The following is a 19,321-nucleotide window of genomic DNA, read 5'->3' on the forward strand; positions in this document are numbered from 1 at the left end:
TGCTTTACGAAAACAATACATTCTACTAACATTCTTAACAGATAAAGTATCGTTTTGTATGATTTTTATTTTTTTAATTGTTATTATTATAAAAACTGTATATTTTATGATTTTATATCTACACATATGTATAAAAACTTAATATTACGAAATTATTTGTCTACAATAAATATCATTTCATAAAATTTGAAACTACGAATGAGACATTGGGATGTATAAATATTAAGTAACGAGTATATAGTTACTATCAGTTTCACATGTATATATATATACTATTTAAACTGTATATATAATTGATTAATAAACAAAAAATGTTATTTTTGTGTATATTAATGTGGTCTTCAATGAGAGATAAATAAATTATCTAATAACTCTCCTCGGAAAAATCGTTTGAATCGACGTTTAATACAAGTGGTTAATATGTAAAGACAGCATGAAGTGATTTATCGTTACGTATTATATTTATCGCAAAGGTTGCAATGTTACGTATAATATTGAAAAAACTAATTAATGTGAATAATTTCTGTTCTATATAATATATTTCCAATGCTATTTTAATGGTTGGTTCGTGTATTTAAATTATGTTCAGAATGTTCAACAAGGTATTTCATTTACATAAGGTTATATGGCAATGAATATTTTTATCAAATATAAAAAGTCGGTGTATATACATATGGAATACGATAATTATATAATAGTTTCATTTTAAAGAATTTCATACTCCTCTTATATGATATAAAATTTGTTATAATGTCAAAAAAAAGGAAAAACAAAGCTTGGGGGGAAGATGGATTTGAAGATTGGGTATGTAAAAAACATTTAGAACTTTTTAATAAAAGTAAACGAATTAAATGTAGAATAGAATAATGGAATAATTTTAGGGTGGATATATGGCTGCAAAGCAGGCGAAACTAGAAGAACAATTTCACAATGAAGCAGACAATGAAATTAAAACGTCCAATATATTTGAAGGAATAGCAATTTTTGTAAATGGTTACACTAATCCAACTGCAGATGAACTTCGTCATTTAATGATGCAACATGGGGGCACATATCACCACTATATGAGGCCAAAAGCAACAACTCATATTATTGCATCTAATTTGCCATATTCAAAAATAATGTTATATAAGAAAAGTCAAAATCCAATTCCTATATGTAAATCTGAATGGATTGTGGATAGTATAAAGGCAGGTAGAATTTTGAATTTTCAAAAGTATTTGCTTTATTCTCATTGTACAGATGTACAACCACAATTAAAGTGTGCAATACAAAATAGAGGAAATAAAACAGATGATACTTTTCAAACACATAATGTACAAAGAAATAATGAAGTAAATAGTTTAAAAATTGGTAATAGTAGAACTGAAATAATAAAACATGCTTCTATACAAGAAAATACCTTCAATCCCGTATTACCAATGAGTTCAAGAGATACTCATTCAACAAAAAATTCGGAATTCATATCAGAATTTTATAATAATTCACGGTTACATCACATTGCAACAATGGGAGCAACATTTAAAGAGTATGTTAATGAACTGAGAGATAAAAATAATGGAGAATTTCCAGGTCTTATTAGATTAAAAGATATTAAATCTAATAGATCATTATTTGGTTCTCAATTAGAATTTGATATTGTCCCAAATGATTTACAAGATGAAAACAAGGTGATAGATAGTCAAGATTGTGTTATAATGCACATAGATATGGATTGTTTCTTTGTCTCAGTTGGTCTTAGAGATAGGCCAGAGTTGAGAGGCTTACCGATTGCAGTAACACATGCAAAAGGCAATAAGGATGGAGAACACGGTTCATTATCAGAAATAGCATCTTGCTCTTATGAAGCAAGGAAAGCTGGCGTAAAAAATGGCATGTTCTTAGGAGAAGCATTAAAAATATGTCCTAATTTAAAACCAATACCATATAATTTTGAAGGCTATACAGAAGTTTCCTACATGTTGTACGATATTGTAGCATCATACACATTAGATATTGAAGCAGTTAGTTGTGATGAAATGTATGCAGACTGTACAAAAATATTGGAAGAATCTTCTTTAACACCAATGGAATTTGCAACTATAATTCGACAGGAAATAAAAGAGAAAACTGGCTGTCCTGTATCAACAGGGTTTGGAAGTAATAAATTATTGGCAAGATTAGCAACAAGAAAAGCAAAGCCAGATGGTCAGTTTTATATACAACAGGAACATATTAGTGATTGTATTAGTACCTTCAATGTGCAAGACTTGCCAGGTAGGGTATTTTGGGGGTTAATTCAGTTAATTGATAATGCTATGTATATTCTATATTTGTTTAACAATCTTAATTATTTAAATTAGGGGTTGGGTGGACAACAACGCATAAATTAAACAATCTTAATGTACGAACATGTGCAGAGTTGCAAGCAATCTCATTGGCGACGTTACAGAAAGAATTTGGCAAAAAAACGGGTGATATATTATATAACATGTGTCGCGGTGTAGATCGTTCAAAGCTTAATCTAGAACACGTTAGAAAATCTGTTTCGGCAGAGGTAAATTACGGAATAAGATTTGAAAACAACGATGATGCAATAGACTTTCTAAAAAAGTTATGTCGCGAAGTATGTAATCGATTAAATAAAATTAACGCAAAAGGTAGATGCATCACCTTAAAACTTTTAATTAGAGCAAAAGAAGCACCTAAAGAAACTGAAAAATTTATGGGACATGGTTTATGCGATTACATAACGAGATCAAAAAATCTTATCTCTCCCATTAACGATGTCGATATTATAACAAAGTAAGTCAAGAATCGTTTTAATATTTCTGCGTAAAGCAATAGAATAATTTATTCGTGTTTACTTTAGGGAAGTTATTATACTTTGGAATCAAATGCAAAAAGTGCCTGAAGATGCAAGGGGCATCGGTATACAAATATCTAAACTAGAAATATTAAAAAATAAATCCCGTGGTACGACTTTATTAAATTTCATTAAAAATAAACCAAGTAGCACAGTTCAACAAACTATTGAAACAAATAAAGACAACGAAGTTCAACCCTTAACACATTCGGATGTTGTCGCAGTAGTTTCTAACGACGTTAATAATGAGCAAAAATCGCACGTTCCATCTGGTATCAACGAATCAGTCTTTTCCGAACTTCCGGAGGAAATAAGAAATGAAATTTTGTATCCTAACAAAAGTAAAGGATTATCAGATGATAATAAAGATGGAGGAACTGTTAGCGTACAAAATACGAACAAAACACAGCCACAGAAAAGTGTGCAAACGCAGCATGAGAATTTTTTTAAACAAATAAAACCTGGCATTTCCAGACCAAAGGTGGAAATGCCACCTATTCAAGAGATCGATATGTCTGTTTTAATAGAACTACCTGAAGATATACGAAATGAAATTCTTAACGAATACAGTGCTAATAAAAATCAAAATCAGACGAATGCAAATACAAATAAAAGTAGTAAATCTTCAATCAGTAAAGCAGCAACTTCTACAGAAATTAAATGCGATGAGGAAAATATATCTTATTCACAAATAGATCCAGAGTTTTTAGCTGCATTATCGGAAGATCTAAGACGCGATGTTCAAATGTATTGCACTGCTAAAAATGCAGAATATAATTCGAAAATAAAAAAGGATGGGACGAATAGTAATGGATTGGTAAGAAATAACGAAAACACGAAACAGATTAAAAAAGGGGAACCTAATTCCAAAAATAAAAATAACAATAAAAATGGCAAAGCGACACATTCGAAAAATAAAAAGAAGAACGGACATACATTAAACAAAGCATTGAAAAACGTAAATGAACTTGAACAGATATCGAAGAGTAAAGCGAATACTGGTATTGCAAAATTCATAATGCCTCCCGTGGGAAAAACCGAATCTGAGAATGATCCAATTACTAGGGATGATACGGAGGCTATTCTTTCTCATAATCGTACTATTTTAGAAGATAATGACAGCGCGAACCAACATCAAGATATTTTAATTGACCTCGTAAATCGTTTACTTAATCTACCTCTGAAACAGGTAGCTGTTATTTATCACTATAGATTATTTTCTTTATTCGATACATTTTGTTGGATGAGTTAAAAAATGTTAAAGCGATCAGATGGTATTTAATTTCAAGCAAGTCACTTATGAAGGAGCGAGTGTTCGATATGCATGCTTGATAATCCGGCTGGTCATCATGTCACCCGTTTAAACATAAGTTTTGTAGAATTAATGAAAGTATAAAATACACGGTTGCAGGTAAAAATACAAATACAAACGTGGATCGCTAATTCTAAAATCGTGAACGAAGTAGACTTTTTATCGCTTGCGACATTTCTTAGCATGCTCCCGGAGAAAAGACGCATCGAAGATTTACATGTATTATTGAAAACCATGCATAGGTAATTTTGCTATTATGCAAATTTCATACGCACACCCTTGTAATAGGTGGATATTGAGTAATATAACACAGAGGATTCAGGGAATAGATATCATTTTACTCAGTTATGATTGATAAATAAAAATGATATTAAAGATAATACATTAACTTATTTATGTTCGTATTTTTAGATGTATGACAAAAACTGGAAATTGCATTTGGCATGGGACATATAGGAAAACAGTAAAATACGTTCAACATTATATGCAAATTGAATATAACAGTAACCTCATGGTACCACCAATCAAATGCAACCTTTTGCAATGTAACAGTGATGTAATGTAAATTTTTCGAAATTTAATAAATTAATATTTTTACAATGAGGTTAATAAGAAACCTATTTACAAGCAAACATGATACTTACCTTCAATTTCATTGAACACAGTATCAGTATTCTTTAGGTAACATATTAATTTACAATCGAGAACATATTTTTTTTTCTGAAAGAACTATGCTCAAAGGTTTCATATAAATCGGTAAGAAGTCATAAACTTCGAATTCGTACGTATTTTTGTAATATATATATATATATATTTTTAAATATATTTTTTACTTTGTAGTTGTTACGCGCTGGGAAGGTGAAAAAATAGAAAGGGGTGAGTTAGAGATGAGCGTTTACTACTCCCATTCGGTAGTTCCTGGCGGTTTAGATGTTAAGTCGTATAAAACACGCGAGATACCGGGTATTGAAGATATTTCAGTCACCAATTTCTTCACCACCTATGGAAAAAAAGAAGTATTGACTTCTTATTCTTATATCTATTATATCGAATATGTATACACACACACACATATATATATGTATCAAACTTACATGTAGCGGCAATTCCTTCCCAGGAATAGCTGGTGTGCCAGTCATAAAATCATTAGTAACGAATGGCCTAAGAACAACTGAACGTTGGCATGAGGGTATTCGAGAAGCAGCGTCGCGATCGAAATGTATGGGAATTAAAACTACTGGCATTTGACTGATTGCTCCCATACAACCATTAGTAGCTAATACTAAGTTTGCTACGTGATCCGCTTGTCGAAGCGTAGCTATCACATTCGATGTAAGATGAGTTGGTGTAATATCCGTTACAGAATGATGTAGATGAGGACCAAAAATGAAGCACACACGATTTACATTATGACATACTCGAGGAATTAGTTTTGCGAGGAACAATAGATCCTTCCAATCTATACCCTCGGACAAATTTTCTTCGCTAGATAACCCTACTACATAGCTGTAACTTCTTCGATCTCCCTACATTGTACAGTAAATGTTTTAATCCTTGTAATCAGTCAGCTGGGTTTATTAATCAGATTATTCGTAAGTGATGAACATTATACCTGTACTCCTACACTGCGTATAGGCAAGAGTGTTGCAGAAATATGTCGGTAACTCGAAAGCTGTCGTAAATATTGGCGTTCAGATTCACTAGTCGCACCTTCTACACGATTTAGTAATCCGTGTTTCTTTTGAAGCATTTGTTCGTATTCGGCCATTATTTTAACTATCACCTTGGATCGAATTATTAATTTGTTATTTTATGAATCTTTTATGAAGAAGGTGTTCTTTATTATTCATTTTATCGATACCGTAAACGAAAATACCTGTGTTTCTGAAAAATCCTTATCCATATAAGGTTCATCTGCACATAGAATGCGTACAGCAAGTCCAGGGCCGGGATACGGATGACGAGCAACCAATGATGCTGGTAATCCAAGATCACATCCTAATTGTCTTACTTCATCCTTATGAAAATCTTTTAAAGGTTCTACTATATGACCTTGTGCTCTTAGTGCTCTAACGAGTTCACTGTCATTGTGATGCGTTTTTATCGCATCTGCTTTACCTGATAGAAGTGTTTATATTTTATGTAAATTTGTTGCTTCTAACAGATATGAAAGAACAATGCATTTACGACTATTAATTTACCACTAGCTAATGCACTCGCACTTTCTATAAGGTCAGGCCTGAGAGTGCCTTGTCCAAGAAACACTTCTTCTGGCTTCAAACCCATCTCTGCCATTGCTTCATTGGCTACTCTTACAAAAACATCTCCTATGATTTTTCGTTTCTCTTCTGGGTTGGTTGTCGCACACAACATTTTAGTTAATCTAGTTCTTGGGCTAGTTGCTGTTCCACATATTCCTTTGTTGTTTATAGTATTTGCATTGGTTACTGGAGTAACGTTATCCAAGGGTACAGATGTAGTTCCTTGCATGAAGCAGCGACCGGCATTAACGACTCTTAATCGAATTCCCAATTGTGCTAAACTTTGTTCCACAAATTGTGTCTCTCCTTTCCGCATAAAGCCATTATTGATATGCAAAGCTATGACTTGTTCCTTATTTAAAGCTTTATGTAATAGTGCTGCACATACCGTAGAATCCACACCGCCACTCACTAATAACTATGATTGTTTTTTTTCTATTTTAATTGACAATCACATTTTATCATACATTATACTACGTTTTTCAAATATTTTCAACAATTTTACGAATCTTTTCAAGGAATACGAATTCTAGTAAATTTCTAATAAAATTACCTAAATGCTGATTATATAAACCTGTATCTTACCAAAACTTTTTTGTTGCCAACTGTATCTTTGATATACTGGATACACTGTGCCTCCCGACCGCGCAGCGTATAATTACCAGTGAGGCCAGCAATACCAAACAAAAAATTGTGTAACATTGTTTTTCCATTAGGTGTAAGATCTACTTCTGGGTGAAATTGTACTCCATACAAATTCATTTTATCACTCGCTATTCCTGCTATAAAGTTTGATGATCTCCCAGTGATATGAAAGCTATCAGCCACCCTATCTATACTGTCTCCATGTGTTAACAATACCATTTGCTCTTTCTCCAAGCCCCTGACAAATTATTCATTTTTTAAATATCTTACATTTAAAGGCAAAAGCATGGAATGGATCATTTGTTTCGACTCACTTACTTAAATAATAGGCACTTGGAGTCTATTTCAATGGGAAACTGACCATCTTCTCTACCTTCTTTACTTATTACCGTACCGCCAAATTCTTTATTCATCATTTGCATTCCATAACAAATACCTAGTACTGGAATTCCTATTCTGAAGATGTCTGCATCATATTTAGGTGCATCTTCTGCATATACTGAACTTGGCCCTCCAGAAATTATGATAGCTCTAAAAATTTATATTCAAAAGAATATAATTAGTGTTTGTATATTCGTATATACATATGTATATATATAAATACCCGGTTTCTAATATAAAAACATATGATTTGCGATCTTACTTATAACCCTTTTCTTGGAGAGTGAATGCAGATGTATCCAGGGGCAGAATTTCACTGTGCACATTTAGTTCACGAATTTTTCGATCTATCACTTTACCATATTGTGCCCCTGCATCCAGAATGGCCACTTTTTCATCAACACATGCCATGCCCAATGTTGCTTCGTTAGCTCCATTATTTCTCTCTGCGCGAAACAATAATCCGTCCGCGCTTTTTTCCATTTCAAAATTTCTTGTATTGCTATTGCTATTGCTATTGCGGTGATTTGAATAATCCTATAAGGATGTGATAAATTCAATGAGAAATCAAATATAAGTAAACAAATAATAAAATAACACATAAATCTATTTTTAGCTTGCCTGAGAGTATACTCAAACTTAGCTGCTATAATGTAACAAAGAACAGAATGAAGAAAAGTTTTTCCATTTGTTAAAATTAAAAAAAATGTTGTGGCAGAGGAAAATTATATGATTGTAGTTAATAATAAAGGAAATAATTTTAAAAAATTATCTTTTATATTATCATTTGAAGTTAGATCAGCAGTTTATTAGGAAGTCATTCTAAGTTACATACTACCTCAAGTTCATTGTTTATTAATTACTGTATCATTTTCATGTTATTGAAAACAGATGAGCAAAATTGGATTACACACTACAATTACAAATATAAAGTTTTTTTACTATATGTAACCGATGTTATAAGCTTCTCATTTTAACAGATGGAAAAGATATACAAACCACCCTGTTACAAATAATATCTAAAGATATCGCTGCGTGTAAATGCTATTATAGTATGTCACAACCCAGTATAAGTTCTGACAACTACTGTACATTATAGATATTTGATTCATATGGGAAATTTATTTGAAAATATATACGTGCATATTTTATATTATTTAACGAATGACCTAAATGATATTTTGAAAAGAACCATTAAATATGACGTTCAGCAAAAAATAAATAACCGGCCGTAAATTTTATGAGCACGTTTCTTAGAAACGAGAGTACTATAATAGCATATCTACTACATGTATCATCTTTTTAGAGACCAGTAAAATGCATCAAAAGACTTACCAAATTATACGAGGCACAGAATATTTCACGCCTAAATCACCAACTAACGTAAAATTAATTACAGCAAAACAGAATGTGCACTCTTTGGACGAGGCAGCCATTCAATCGCCTGCAATAGTCACAATGCAGTGACTGCCTTCAGCTTGAAAGTAACGTAGGAAACCAACAGTATAATCTAAAAGTTCCTAGCAAAATTCAATACTTATTACATTAGTCGATCAATTCCTGAAAAAATATCATCTTACATGGTGATCGATGATCGCTACTTCGCGTACCTATTGACATTCCACGATTTAATATTTCTTCTTCGACGACTATTTCTCTGGTTATTAAGTTTGCCTATGATCCGTCTAGTTTTTTCGTGGAATAGAACTAACATGAAGATAGTAAATTCTGACATTTATTGAGCAGCATTTTTTGGGCATGTTAAGGATTATATGTGTTTATTGTTTTTTATATATTTACATAATAAAGCATACGTGTAAATATATCACAAGGTCAATTGTGATCTGTCTCTATGACGTTTAATCGAATGTTAATTCAATACTTTTGACTATCTCAAAATTGCAGCAGTCATATTTGACGTGTTAAAATAAAAAAATTATCTTATCGCGCGAATGTTTTCTTCATTTAAAATGTTTCGACATAGTTGCTTAACATTGCTTTAAAGTACATGTATGTATGTATATATATTTATTTATTTATTTATTTATATTATATAGTACATTCAAATGAAAATCACCCAGGACAAATTTCAGTAAAAGGGAGAAAACATAATAACGGATATAATAGATTTTGTAAAATGTCATTTGTAAGTCAATCTTGTTTGTCGAAGGAAAAATATATTTGTAGAATTGGTAAAGATTTTACAGATGATGCGTCCGAGGCAGTCAAGTATTTTCTACCGACAGAAATTGCTGTTCATAATACAGAAATTGATTGCTGGATTTCGTATCATGACGTAGTGTATGATTTGACTGATCTTTGTAAAATTTGGGCGAATAAAAGGGAGATCAAACCAATATTAGCTTATGCTGGTAAAGATATAAGTCATTGGTTTGATCACGAAAAAAATGACATTAAACATTACATACATCCCGTTACGGGGGTATTGGTACCATATTGCCCTCATGGTCCGATTCCGGATGTAACACCTTCCGTAGTACCTTGCAGTACTTGGCGACCATTGGATAAATGTCCTTGGTGGCTCGATGACAAATATAAAAAAGGATACTTAACCAAAAATGCACGTCCATGTAGAATTTTAAATGTCCTCGTCGGAGTACAAGTTATTATAATGGTAGAATACTAGATGTTTATCGTTCAAAGAAACAGATCTTTATTTTATTGTAACGAAAGGTGTTTACAATCGACGTGTTAATGAAAGAATTTCGTAAAGGTCTGTGAGGAAGATTCCATTAGACGTATTCAAGAACGTGCTCTTATTTATAACGAAAATGGAAAGTCTTATACGTGGAAGTTCGAGGGGAAGGATTTGAATATCGATTTAACTTTGACAGAAAATGGTATTCCAGATGAACGAGATCGTTTTGCCGCTTGCGGCCTCCCCGAAGATTATTATATTCCATGTCTCATGTGTTACTACAATGAAAAATCTAATGATAATACAGATGAATAGACAGAAATGGTGGGAAAAATTCTAGGGGCTATATATATGTATATGAAAGTAAAATGAACATGAATTATTATTCGAAGAAAAGTTTCCTACGGTATCATCGTATAATAGTTAAAGCAAATACAAAAGATGGCACCACGACCACTTTAGTCAACATAAGTCAGCTAACTTTCATTTAAGGAAATAAGAACTTTATCTCGTTCAGTAGGCCTTTATAAAATTTAACGATAATGTTTTCATCTATAACGATTCCTACTTTTCGGTATTTGACATCGCGTATTTCTCACGGCAGATATTTTTATTCTCTGACTGAAAAGAATGCTTTTCAAATTACTAGTACACAAATTAATGCCTTCTCGTCGAAATCTATGAAAGTAGCTATTTTGGGTGCTGCTAGCAAGACTGGTAATTTAGGTTACATTCCCTTCCTTTTTCTACTGTATATTTTACATACTGATTACGTTGTCACGCTACAGGGAATAGTCTTTCACTGTTTCTGAAACAGTCACCTCTGATCGATGAACTGGCAATTTTCGATAATAAATGCGTTTATGGTCTTGCGCTGGATTTGAATTATATCGACACGAGGTGCAAGGTTAGTACGTGTAATTATCCTGAAACGAGTCTCGAGCATACGCTCGAAGGAGCGAAAATAGTAATGATCGTAGCAGATGACAGGATCAAAGAGAACCAACACGAAGTCTTGAAATCTAATGCAGATAGGCTATCGGATCTACTGCCGAACGTTATTAAATTTTCACCTCAGGTAACGAACTAGGCCGATTAATGATTACGTTCTTTTTATTATGAAAGAGTATCTCTTAGATATTTTACTCGTGAAAACTATAGTCACACGTACAAATTTTCGTACACCTTTTGAAACAGACCTTTGTTTTTTTTTTTTTTTTAACGAAGCACATAATAACGACGTATAATAAATGTTTCTTAATACAGGTATAAAAGAGTAATGAAAAAGTTATTAATTGTTTTGGTATAGAACACATTTACTTTGTAGTAAAATTTTGTAGCATTTTATTTCAGTAATAAATGGATGTTTTATAGGGTATTTAGGCTTATAACCGAGACAATAAAGATGCGTTATGGATTCGTATAATGGCACAACGCCATGTTTTCTAGATGGTTGGCCGCTGTTTTTTTATATATAGTAGTTGACCTCGGCTTTTACGCCCTCACAGCTTCATCAATTACAAGCAGGTTGTTTTCGACATTCTTCGTGACGATTTCAGACAAGGACAAGGATATTTGTCTTTGGTCATCTACATACCATTTCCTTTATAGCGATGTCGATGATGTGTTCCTTTTCGTGCCTTGTCTATTTTATTTCCGACCAAATTTAGCTTTGTAAACCTTTTTAAGGTCCGATCTGCAAGGCATCAATTTCAATGTCGACTTCTATGGCGAATATCTTTGGCCTTTTTTACTTTAGGCTATGGTCGCAGTCGTAATGAATCCGATAAATAGTTTAATACCTCTGGCAATGGAAATGTACAAAAAGGCTGGAATTTACGAGTACAATCGTCTTTTCGGTGTAATTAATTATAATTGTCTTAGAGCGAATACCTTCGCTGCAAAATTTATGGGTGTCGAACCAGAATGTATGATAGTACCTGTAATTGGCGGAGGTTGTCCGAAAACGTGTATTCCACTTTTCTCTCAAGCAAAACCTTCCACCGAATTATCTCAGGTTGTAAAAATTTCACTAAACGTTTCACAGTGCCTTTCTGATTATCACCGAATAATCGATTAGTCCATTAATTAATTAGATAGAGGCTAGGAGATTGACACAGGCTGTAAGAATACCCAACGAAGAGTTACTCACATCAAGCAAAGTTAAAGAGAAAACATTTTTAACTCTGTCTTTTGCGGCTGCAAGATTTTGCATGTCTCTTTGTAAAGGTATCGTTACACTACCGTCCATAAATTACAGAATTCTTAGTTTATCTAAAAATAGATATAAATGAACGTTGTAGCTATTATTACCATTATTAATTATTCATTATTATTGGAAACAAGTTTTTATTTATCAAGTTTTTCAAAGCCATTCTTTATCACACGGTTATGGTTGTTTTTCATCTCATGAATAAAATTAGCAAGTGTTTCCTGTTTTACGGACGGGAGTGTACATCAAATACACGATATTTTTCATAATTAGATCTGAAATTCACATTTCGTTATTGAATTATTTAGCCTTACGACACGAAAGAAACGTTGTGGAATATGCATATGTCAGATCATGCATGATGCCACAACTAACATATTTCGCTGCTCCCTTGGAATTAGGTCCTAATGGAATTCAAAGATATTTGGGTATTCCACCTTTGAGCGATTACGAATGCGAGCTTCTTAAAGCAGCTATACCTTGTTTAAAGGAAGCTATTAAACTTGGAGAGGTAATGAAGTAAAAAAATTATTGAGAATACAAGATGACATCCTTGACTCTTCGCAGACTCTTGCTCTTGGACACGAAAACATTTCTTCCGAAGTATGCCTGCAACATACCAATTCGTGCGATCAAATAAATTCGCCTCGTACATCTTCTTAACAAGCGATAATCGAGAGTATCGCGATAATCGAGATAACCAAATATTATCTTTCGTACACTAGTTTCTTTTTATTGAAAAACAATCATCGAGAAAGCGCATCGAATCACGTAAAAATGGCTTCGAACAAATATATGTATAAAGTTTTCGAAATATATGTATAATGTTTAAGAAAGTACGGTTAAAGTTTCATTTAATAAAGCGACATTTCATTTACACCAACCTAATTTGATCGTTTGCTATATGAACATGCTTGTTCCGTCTTATACTCTATCGACATTATTATCGCATATGCGCATAGATATAACGGTGATGCTCTAATTATAACAAGTCCGTTGGTTTCGTTTCGCGAGTCTCGAATTTACTCGCTTGTTGTAGTTGCGTATAGTAAGCAACTTAACTAGCGTTGCCTAAAGAAGGAAGTCTTTGGATCTGATAAGGACAAATACAACCCTGGTCTCAAAGATTGTAGAAGCGAACGCGGTTTTCGAAGAGCCACCGCATCACCGTGTCTCAGGTTACCAGGTAGATACGTGCAACAAAAGTAGAAGAAACTCGTCCTTTCCGCATTCCCGACACGCCATGGTGTTCCCAAGTGTGCGCGGCGACTGCAGACAAGATACGGACGACTGCAGCTGGCAACTCTTTGGCAGAAGGGATTATTGCGAAGTTACCAAGAGAGGGAGAACGCGCGGGTGTTGCCTATTGCAAATCTTCGCTAAGCAAGTCTTAAACTCCCTACATTCCAGCGCGATTCAACCATAACTACGGCGAACAGCATAACAAAAATATAATAAATACAAAGTAGAAAACACAAGCATCGCACAGTGATCCAGGAGGTTTGGTTGCTCGATGATCTAAAAAGCATAATGATTTATTAGTTTATAGATTGCATGCGGCTATTATCCAGTGAATTTAATTCAAACGATAATATATAGCTTTCAGGCTTGAAAATTGCATTATTTTTCCAATGGTTTCGAGGTTAAACGTTCCTATTTAAAGAGTCGTTGTTTGGTCCTGTGTGTGCTACCATACCTACGCACCATCTTCATCGAATTGTACTGTCACGCAAACTCGTTCCTCTTATATCGTTATTAACACATGCTCGTCCTTTTTCATCGTACGTCTCTTATTCCACTATTCGTTTTTTCGATTCCATTACGCCGATCCATTGATTCGACGCATAATCCGATGCTTTTAATGAAACCTCGATTGCAGCTAATGCACTGCTTAAATAGCTTCGAGTAACTATCCATCTTTCTGCTATAAACACCACCAGTCGACCTTGATGGTGTAAGCGATGAGAATCGTTCTGATGGGAACGATGAGTTTCAACGTGCTATCGACGCATATAAAGCGGTAAACCAAGTGGAAAAGAAAACAATTAAAGATAGGCACGATTGTCTTTTTGGTCGATAAAAATCTCATAGTAGATTACATAGTAATTTTCAGCGATGTAAGTACTAGAATTTGTAATTTTTTAATCAAACGGATCATTACTGGAGGAAGTTTGAAAATCGGACGTTTCTCTGATTCGTCTTTGACAGAACATCATCGAGCATGTGTACGCTTTTACGTGGTTCTTGCTACTGTAACTTAGGTATGTTGGTAACGCCAGCAACTTGCGGAGCAGGAAATTAATCGCATAGTTTCTCACGACATAATAGTTGCAATACCCATCTGCTCGTATTCTCGTCTCCGCAATTTGTGTCCATCATGCGCTAAAAACTTGGTGTCTATCGATAATTGCTTTAATTACAACGATGTTAACGGCTTCTGAAATCTGAAAAATACACGTACAAAGTTTTTCTCGCCTAATGAGAGCGAACTTACGTTAACTGGTATATTTAACGACGGCCGTTGGTCAACTAAAATCCGGGGTTCGTTTAGAAATTCCATTCACATACCGCTGCTTCGTACTGCATTTTCGACGTATACTATCGTTCAAAAGTATTCGCACACACACGTTTGCTTATCCTCGATAATACGCGATTTAATTGCAGAACTGTGAATAAAAGTTAGCCGCCGGGAAATAAATGAGAGCAGTATGAGCGTATTAGTGTATTTCTTCGATCGGGATTCGATATTTTTACGATGCAAGTTGCGTCGACAAAATGTTTTAATCGATCCAACGATCCACGCGATCGTAGGTATTCGTATAACTGTCAACATCGATCGAACGAGCTCAACGATTCTACCATCTAGAAATACATAAGCTTGTTGGTATTCGAGCATTAGAACGCCTCACACGATCGCTTTTTCTCCGGCAAGGCTGGCGCCGTCTGGCTCTTTCTTGTTGAATTCTTCTAATCAAAGAGGTTATCGAGGATTGCGTAGTATCGATCGGCCGTTCTTCTGCTCAAGGACGTAGATTGGAGGACATCATACATTGCGATTAAGAAGAGAAATCGCTCCAAGTGTAATAGTCGAGAAAGAATCCGTCTTAATGTTACGTTGCGTGAGAAAATCCTTTGAATCCCTCCGACCGTGTCACCATATAGTACATTTTCTCTCGTTAATCGTTTCATATGCGTTTTCCTCCTGGTTTCCTTTCCATTACGAACAATGTGTTAAAGAAACTGGTAAATACGGAGTACCGTATTACCAGTTAGCAAGCGTAATATTTTCGGTTTAACGCCGGTGATACAAATTCATTAGAGCGATCGTAATTTTTCATAGCCGCTAATTCGTCACCTAAGGCGTTCGCTTGTACGATCAACGTATTCTAAGGACCGGTTATGAGGATGTATTAGGAAGATAAGAGGATACAGCAGGACAAATGGGCGGGAGGTGAATGTCCGAGCTGAGACCATTTGCCGATATGCCAAGTATCAGCGAGTTAAGACGCTAATCGTATCAACCGACAGTCACCCTACATACCTTACCTTCGTTTCTATCTCTTCGATTTTCAATCGGTTTTAACGTACTTGCGAATCTCGGTATCGTTTGTTGCGGTTACAACGAAAAATCATGGTATCGATAGGTTACGTTCTAGTAGAATTTTTGTGCCGGTTGGTCGAAAGTATAGGATCCGTTTTCCACCCTGATAGACTATATGCTTCGCCGGTGATATGTATAGTAACAATAGTGGGTATTGGCTATACCCGAGATAGGTAGAGGAAAAAGAAGAAGGGGAAGAGCAGAAAAAGAAAGGGATGATGGGTGAACGGCCGCTGAATGGCACGACCTTCCGAGGAGGCCGGCTGAGCGGCCGACCGGCCGTACGACGTGGTTCTGCATGTGCACTCCCCCGCAAGAAGCTTCCGCGTTCGAAGAAGCACTTGAGGCTAGATGCGCGGAATATCGTGAGGAGCTTACGGTTTTTCGATGCAGGATAGGGCACAGAGTAACGTACCATTGCTCGACATCGGGAAAATTCTACGAAATCTTTCCGCTAACACGCGCAGATGCTGCTCGATGCTTGGGAATACCATCGCGGATCATCCATTTCGTTCGTATATTCGCTCGATCGCTCGCTCGCTCGCTCTGTCTCTCGATAAAGCGAAACCGAAGTCAAACTGTGTATCGAAGAGAAATCGATAGATCGCGGGGCAGTTATTGGTGTGCTTCGAGGCGATATTAAGTCGATTCGTTACGGCGTTACTCGCAGAGTTATCTGCCGAGTTGCATAGCACGGCAGAAGATAGTGTGCCGTCAGCGTGCATACCTGTCCCTACAATCCACATAATCTTATTTAAGTACGGTTCTAATAATAGTTCGAGCGAACTTTTTACCCCGTCGGTATTAGCGGACGGGGTATGTATATCCTATTTTCTCTCATTGTCAATGAAAAATACCTCGAGCCAGCAAACCGGCTGTACTCTCGCGGCAATACGGCTGCTCGCGTGGAGCTCTCTCAGCGGTGCGCAACGGGGCATAGGAGTGCAGTGACTTTGCACCGCGACTGCGCCTAACCTCGCAGATCGTCCACTAGTTTTCTCTCTTTTCTCCTTTCACTATTTACCTCCCTCTTTCTATGGTGCATTCAGATCCACCTACATCACCGCCATTGGCGCCTCTACGATCCTCCGCAGAGATCCTGCTTCTTGGGCCAAGGCGAGAGCATTGTTGCCAGGAGCTTTTAAGGGCAAAGGCATAGTTCATGCGTCGGAATCGCACCAAGCGTGGCTTGTTTATGATGCCGTGGCAACCAGAGTGGCTTTTTCTTCTAGATTGACACGCACGCTTTCGATGTTTTCACGACTATAGGAATCATAGTCGTGGAATTTAAAGTTAAATGCAACGTATCGAGCTGTCTCAATTATTTTTCCATACACCAAACGCTCGAACTTAAGTCCTTGCTTTGCGAATTTTTAAAAATTAAAAAGTCTGTTTTTTTTTTCTTCTAGATCGATATGAACGTAAATTTCAAACGAATTTACATTTGATTCGATACAAAGGCATTTCGAATAAATTTCTACACCGTTTTTAACCGTAATACTTGGAATCGTGACTTTTAGAAAAATTCTAGCAAACATCTTGGAAAAGAAATCTTACCGCGGCCTTGCCTTTACCGAAACACGTTTCATCGTTTAATACGTACATAGCGAGGCAATGTACCATGCACTTTTAAAACAATGTGCGTATCTGCTCGAGGCATCGCTGCTCGAATCCTTAGATACGAGAGTGGAACTGAAAGAGAAGAATCTCTTTCTTTCATGCAGCAGAGCGCGGCTGTCTTTAGTGAACCTAGACCTCGGAGGCATCCTTGAACTTGACGATACTCGTGAGGGCTGAGAAGAGAACTACGCGTTGCCACTCGAGGCACTTGTATCCAGTTATACGTGCATACTCCTATTTTCACATACTTCGCTTCGGTTGAAATTTTTGGGGTAAAGTCGCAAGTGTTAGATGCTTCTTCTTTTTCTTAAGTGTTGAGAAAATTAAACTTTTAATTAGCAGAGGAATAAACGACGCGAACTTATTGGACAATTTAATGGAAACCGTGGAACGAAAATGATTAAATTATCGTTTTCTTCTTCAAAATTCTGCACGACTATCGGAGTTGGTAGCAAACAAGGTATAAAATATTCCGCTACGAGACGCGTATTGCATTTGTAATAGCGACGCGACGTTGTAAACAAGCTGAATGTTAAAAATGAAATAATAAGCGTATTGTGACGTCGAGGATTCATCGTTTATAACGTTCTGTCCTGAAATCTTTCATCTTTTCGTACACGGTAAAAACATTCAAGAATAATTATAAATTATGATAGTCATGGGTGTCCCTCCGTCAAGAACTCGCGTAATTTAAGATCAACACAAGGAACCCCACCGCGAATACCAATTTTGCATAATCGCATATTCCACTCGGCTCTTCGCTATATCGCGGCAGGGATTCACGCGTGCTTATTTTAGAATGTCTAGGCAATATCTTTGTATAATGGCCAAGATGCATGGACAACCGTAATTGTGCAGATTTAAATGTAAATATGAACAATGCTGCGAGTATGCTAAGTTGGAAATCCGGTAGTTTCACGGTAAGAAGAGGCGTTTTGTATCTCGTAAACTTGCACTTAACGCGAGCTGATATTCTCGTTTGGAGATGTCATATTTAAACGAGTTTTAGCACAAGAAATTATTAGATAATCGTGGACTTAGAAACTAGTTATATAGTAACTTATGTATTATACCAACGTAGATCCAAAGAGATCGGTTCTATTTTTTCGATCGCTTTGATGAACTTCAACTATTGAAAGTCTTCGGTGTACTTGAAAAATAAGTACGTTTCGAGCAACAAGTAAAGTAGAGTTTCTTTAGTTCGTTCAAGATGCAAGTTGATCGACCGTCGTTCCCCTAATACTTTACGATTTCGATTAAAAAATAATTCTTCCTTCCATAGCGATGGTGTTATAATCTCACGTGTTTGTTTTATTCGAGATGGAACACCGTCAGACACAACGGTTTATCGATATTTGGCTGATTCTTGAAGTATAATTTCTTACGAGGAACCAGATTTCGCCCAGGGACAAAATCCGCCGCGTGATCACAAGATATTCGATTCTCTATGAACATTTAGCGAAATATACAGCCATGGTTACACAATATCTTTGGTAAGGTGGAAAGTGTCGCGTTTCATGACCAGTTTTCAATCGTAATACTTCTGCGGCTATAGACCAACTACGTTAATGAGATCTTTGTAACGGGATGCGTTTCTTGCCTTGATACTGGTGCTGCTTTACGGAGAACAATAATTACCATCAACCGTATCATTCGTTAGATAACGAACTATAGAAAAACATAACGAATATCGAAATAATATGAACGAAATCGTCATGTTGTAGTATTTACCGCGCGATAAAATTACTTTCTAGTAAGCAATTTTCGATCGAGATTTTAAAAAAC

The 19,321-nt window shown here is 35.5% G+C and overlaps 4 protein-coding genes and 1 long non-coding RNA gene across 10 annotated transcripts; 3 read left to right on the plus strand and 2 right to left on the minus strand.

Annotated features, from left to right (window-relative positions):
- Nucleotides 1-89: 89 nt before the first annotated feature.
- On the minus strand, nt 90-8,935 carry Bur (GMP synthase burgundy). Its single transcript, XM_072012012.1, has 9 exons — nt 8,780-8,935; nt 7,707-7,981; nt 7,382-7,594; nt 7,004-7,301; nt 6,359-6,836; nt 6,034-6,275; nt 5,770-5,940; nt 5,252-5,683; nt 90-5,157 (listed from the first exon to the last, which is right to left on the minus strand). The coding sequence occupies exons 2-9, from the start codon at nt 7,925-7,927 to the stop codon at nt 5,056-5,058; spliced, it is 2,157 nt and encodes a 718-aa protein (XP_071868113.1). The 5' UTR covers nt 7,928-7,981; nt 8,780-8,935; the 3' UTR covers nt 90-5,055.
- Rev1 (Rev1 DNA directed polymerase) lies at nt 667-4,761 on the plus strand. Of its 2 annotated transcripts, XM_072012010.1 has the most exons (6): nt 667-804; nt 882-2,256; nt 2,343-2,784; nt 2,852-4,034; nt 4,257-4,399; nt 4,569-4,761. In XM_072012010.1, exons 1-6 carry the CDS (start codon nt 751-753, stop codon nt 4,720-4,722), a joined length of 3,351 nt encoding a protein of 1,116 aa, XP_071868111.1. In that variant the 5' UTR covers nt 667-750; the 3' UTR covers nt 4,723-4,761. The 2 variants fall into 2 exon arrangements, with proteins under 2 accessions (XP_071868111.1, XP_071868112.1); XM_072012011.1 differs by lacking the exon at nt 4,257-4,399.
- Nucleotides 8,936-8,973: 38 nt separating the features above from the next.
- Nucleotides 8,974-10,433, plus strand: LOC139991673 (cytochrome b5 domain-containing protein 1). The gene is made up of 2 exons (XM_072011936.1): nt 8,974-10,079; nt 10,179-10,433. Exons 1-2 carry the CDS (start codon nt 9,453-9,455, stop codon nt 10,416-10,418), a joined length of 867 nt encoding a protein of 288 aa, XP_071868037.1. The 5' UTR covers nt 8,974-9,452; the 3' UTR covers nt 10,419-10,433.
- A 73-nt stretch (nt 10,434-10,506) lies between these two features.
- Nucleotides 10,507-12,993, plus strand: LOC139991711 (malate dehydrogenase, mitochondrial). The gene is made up of 6 exons (XM_072012013.1): nt 10,507-10,820; nt 10,892-11,181; nt 11,863-12,120; nt 12,200-12,332; nt 12,624-12,826; nt 12,883-12,993. The coding sequence occupies exons 1-6, from the start codon at nt 10,646-10,648 to the stop codon at nt 12,976-12,978; spliced, it is 1,155 nt and encodes a 384-aa protein (XP_071868114.1). The 5' UTR covers nt 10,507-10,645; the 3' UTR covers nt 12,979-12,993.
- LOC139991713 (uncharacterized) lies at nt 11,799-15,503 on the minus strand. 5 transcript variants are annotated; one of them, XR_011800889.1, is made up of 4 exons: nt 14,884-15,503; nt 13,200-14,759; nt 12,044-12,924; nt 11,799-11,932 (listed from the first exon to the last, which is right to left on the minus strand). It is a non-coding gene; the product is annotated as an uncharacterized lncRNA (long non-coding RNA). The 5 variants fall into 5 exon arrangements; XR_011800891.1 differs by having other exon boundaries at nt 13,200-14,752; nt 14,810-15,503; XR_011800890.1 differs by having other exon boundaries at nt 14,810-15,503.
- Between the last annotated feature and the right edge of the window lie 3,818 nt (nt 15,504-19,321).

The sequence above is a fragment of the Bombus fervidus genome, chromosome 10 (assembly GCF_041682495.2).
Source record: "Bombus fervidus isolate BK054 chromosome 10, iyBomFerv1, whole genome shotgun sequence".
In the NCBI taxonomy this organism is placed as follows: domain Eukaryota; kingdom Metazoa; phylum Arthropoda; class Insecta; order Hymenoptera; family Apidae; genus Bombus; species Bombus fervidus.

Coding starts and splice junctions, on each gene's coding strand:
- Rev1 (XM_072012010.1), top strand. CDS start 751: ATGTCAAAAAAAAGGAAAAACAAAGCTTGGGGGGAAGATGGATTTGAA. Junction 805..881: donor AAGATGGATTTGAAGATTGG/GTATGTAAAAAA, acceptor GAATAATTTTAG/GGTGGATATATGGCTGCAAA. Junction 2,785..2,851: donor GATGTCGATATTATAACAAA/GTAAGTCAAGAA, acceptor TGTTTACTTTAG/GGAAGTTATTATACTTTGGA.
- Bur (XM_072012012.1), bottom strand. CDS start 7,927: ATGGAAAAAAGCGCGGACGGATTATTGTTTCGCGCAGAGAGAAATAAT. Junction 7,595..7,706: donor CTCCAAGAAAAGGGTTATAA/GTAAGATCGCAA, acceptor ATAAATTTTTAG/AGCTATCATAATTTCTGGAG. Junction 5,941..6,033: donor AGGATTTTTCAGAAACACAG/GTATTTTCGTTT, acceptor ATTCGATCCAAG/GTGATAGTTAAAATAATGGC.
- LOC139991673 (XM_072011936.1), top strand. CDS start 9,453: ATGTATGTATGTATATATATTTATTTATTTATTTATTTATATTATATA. Junction 10,080..10,178: donor GAGTACAAGTTATTATAATG/GTAGAATACTAG, acceptor AATTTCGTAAAG/GTCTGTGAGGAAGATTCCAT.
- LOC139991711 (XM_072012013.1), top strand. CDS start 10,646: ATGTTTTCATCTATAACGATTCCTACTTTTCGGTATTTGACATCGCGT. Junction 11,182..11,862: donor TTATTAAATTTTCACCTCAG/GTAACGAACTAG, acceptor TTTTTACTTTAG/GCTATGGTCGCAGTCGTAAT. Junction 12,827..12,882: donor AAGCTATTAAACTTGGAGAG/GTAATGAAGTAA, acceptor GACTCTTCGCAG/ACTCTTGCTCTTGGACACGA.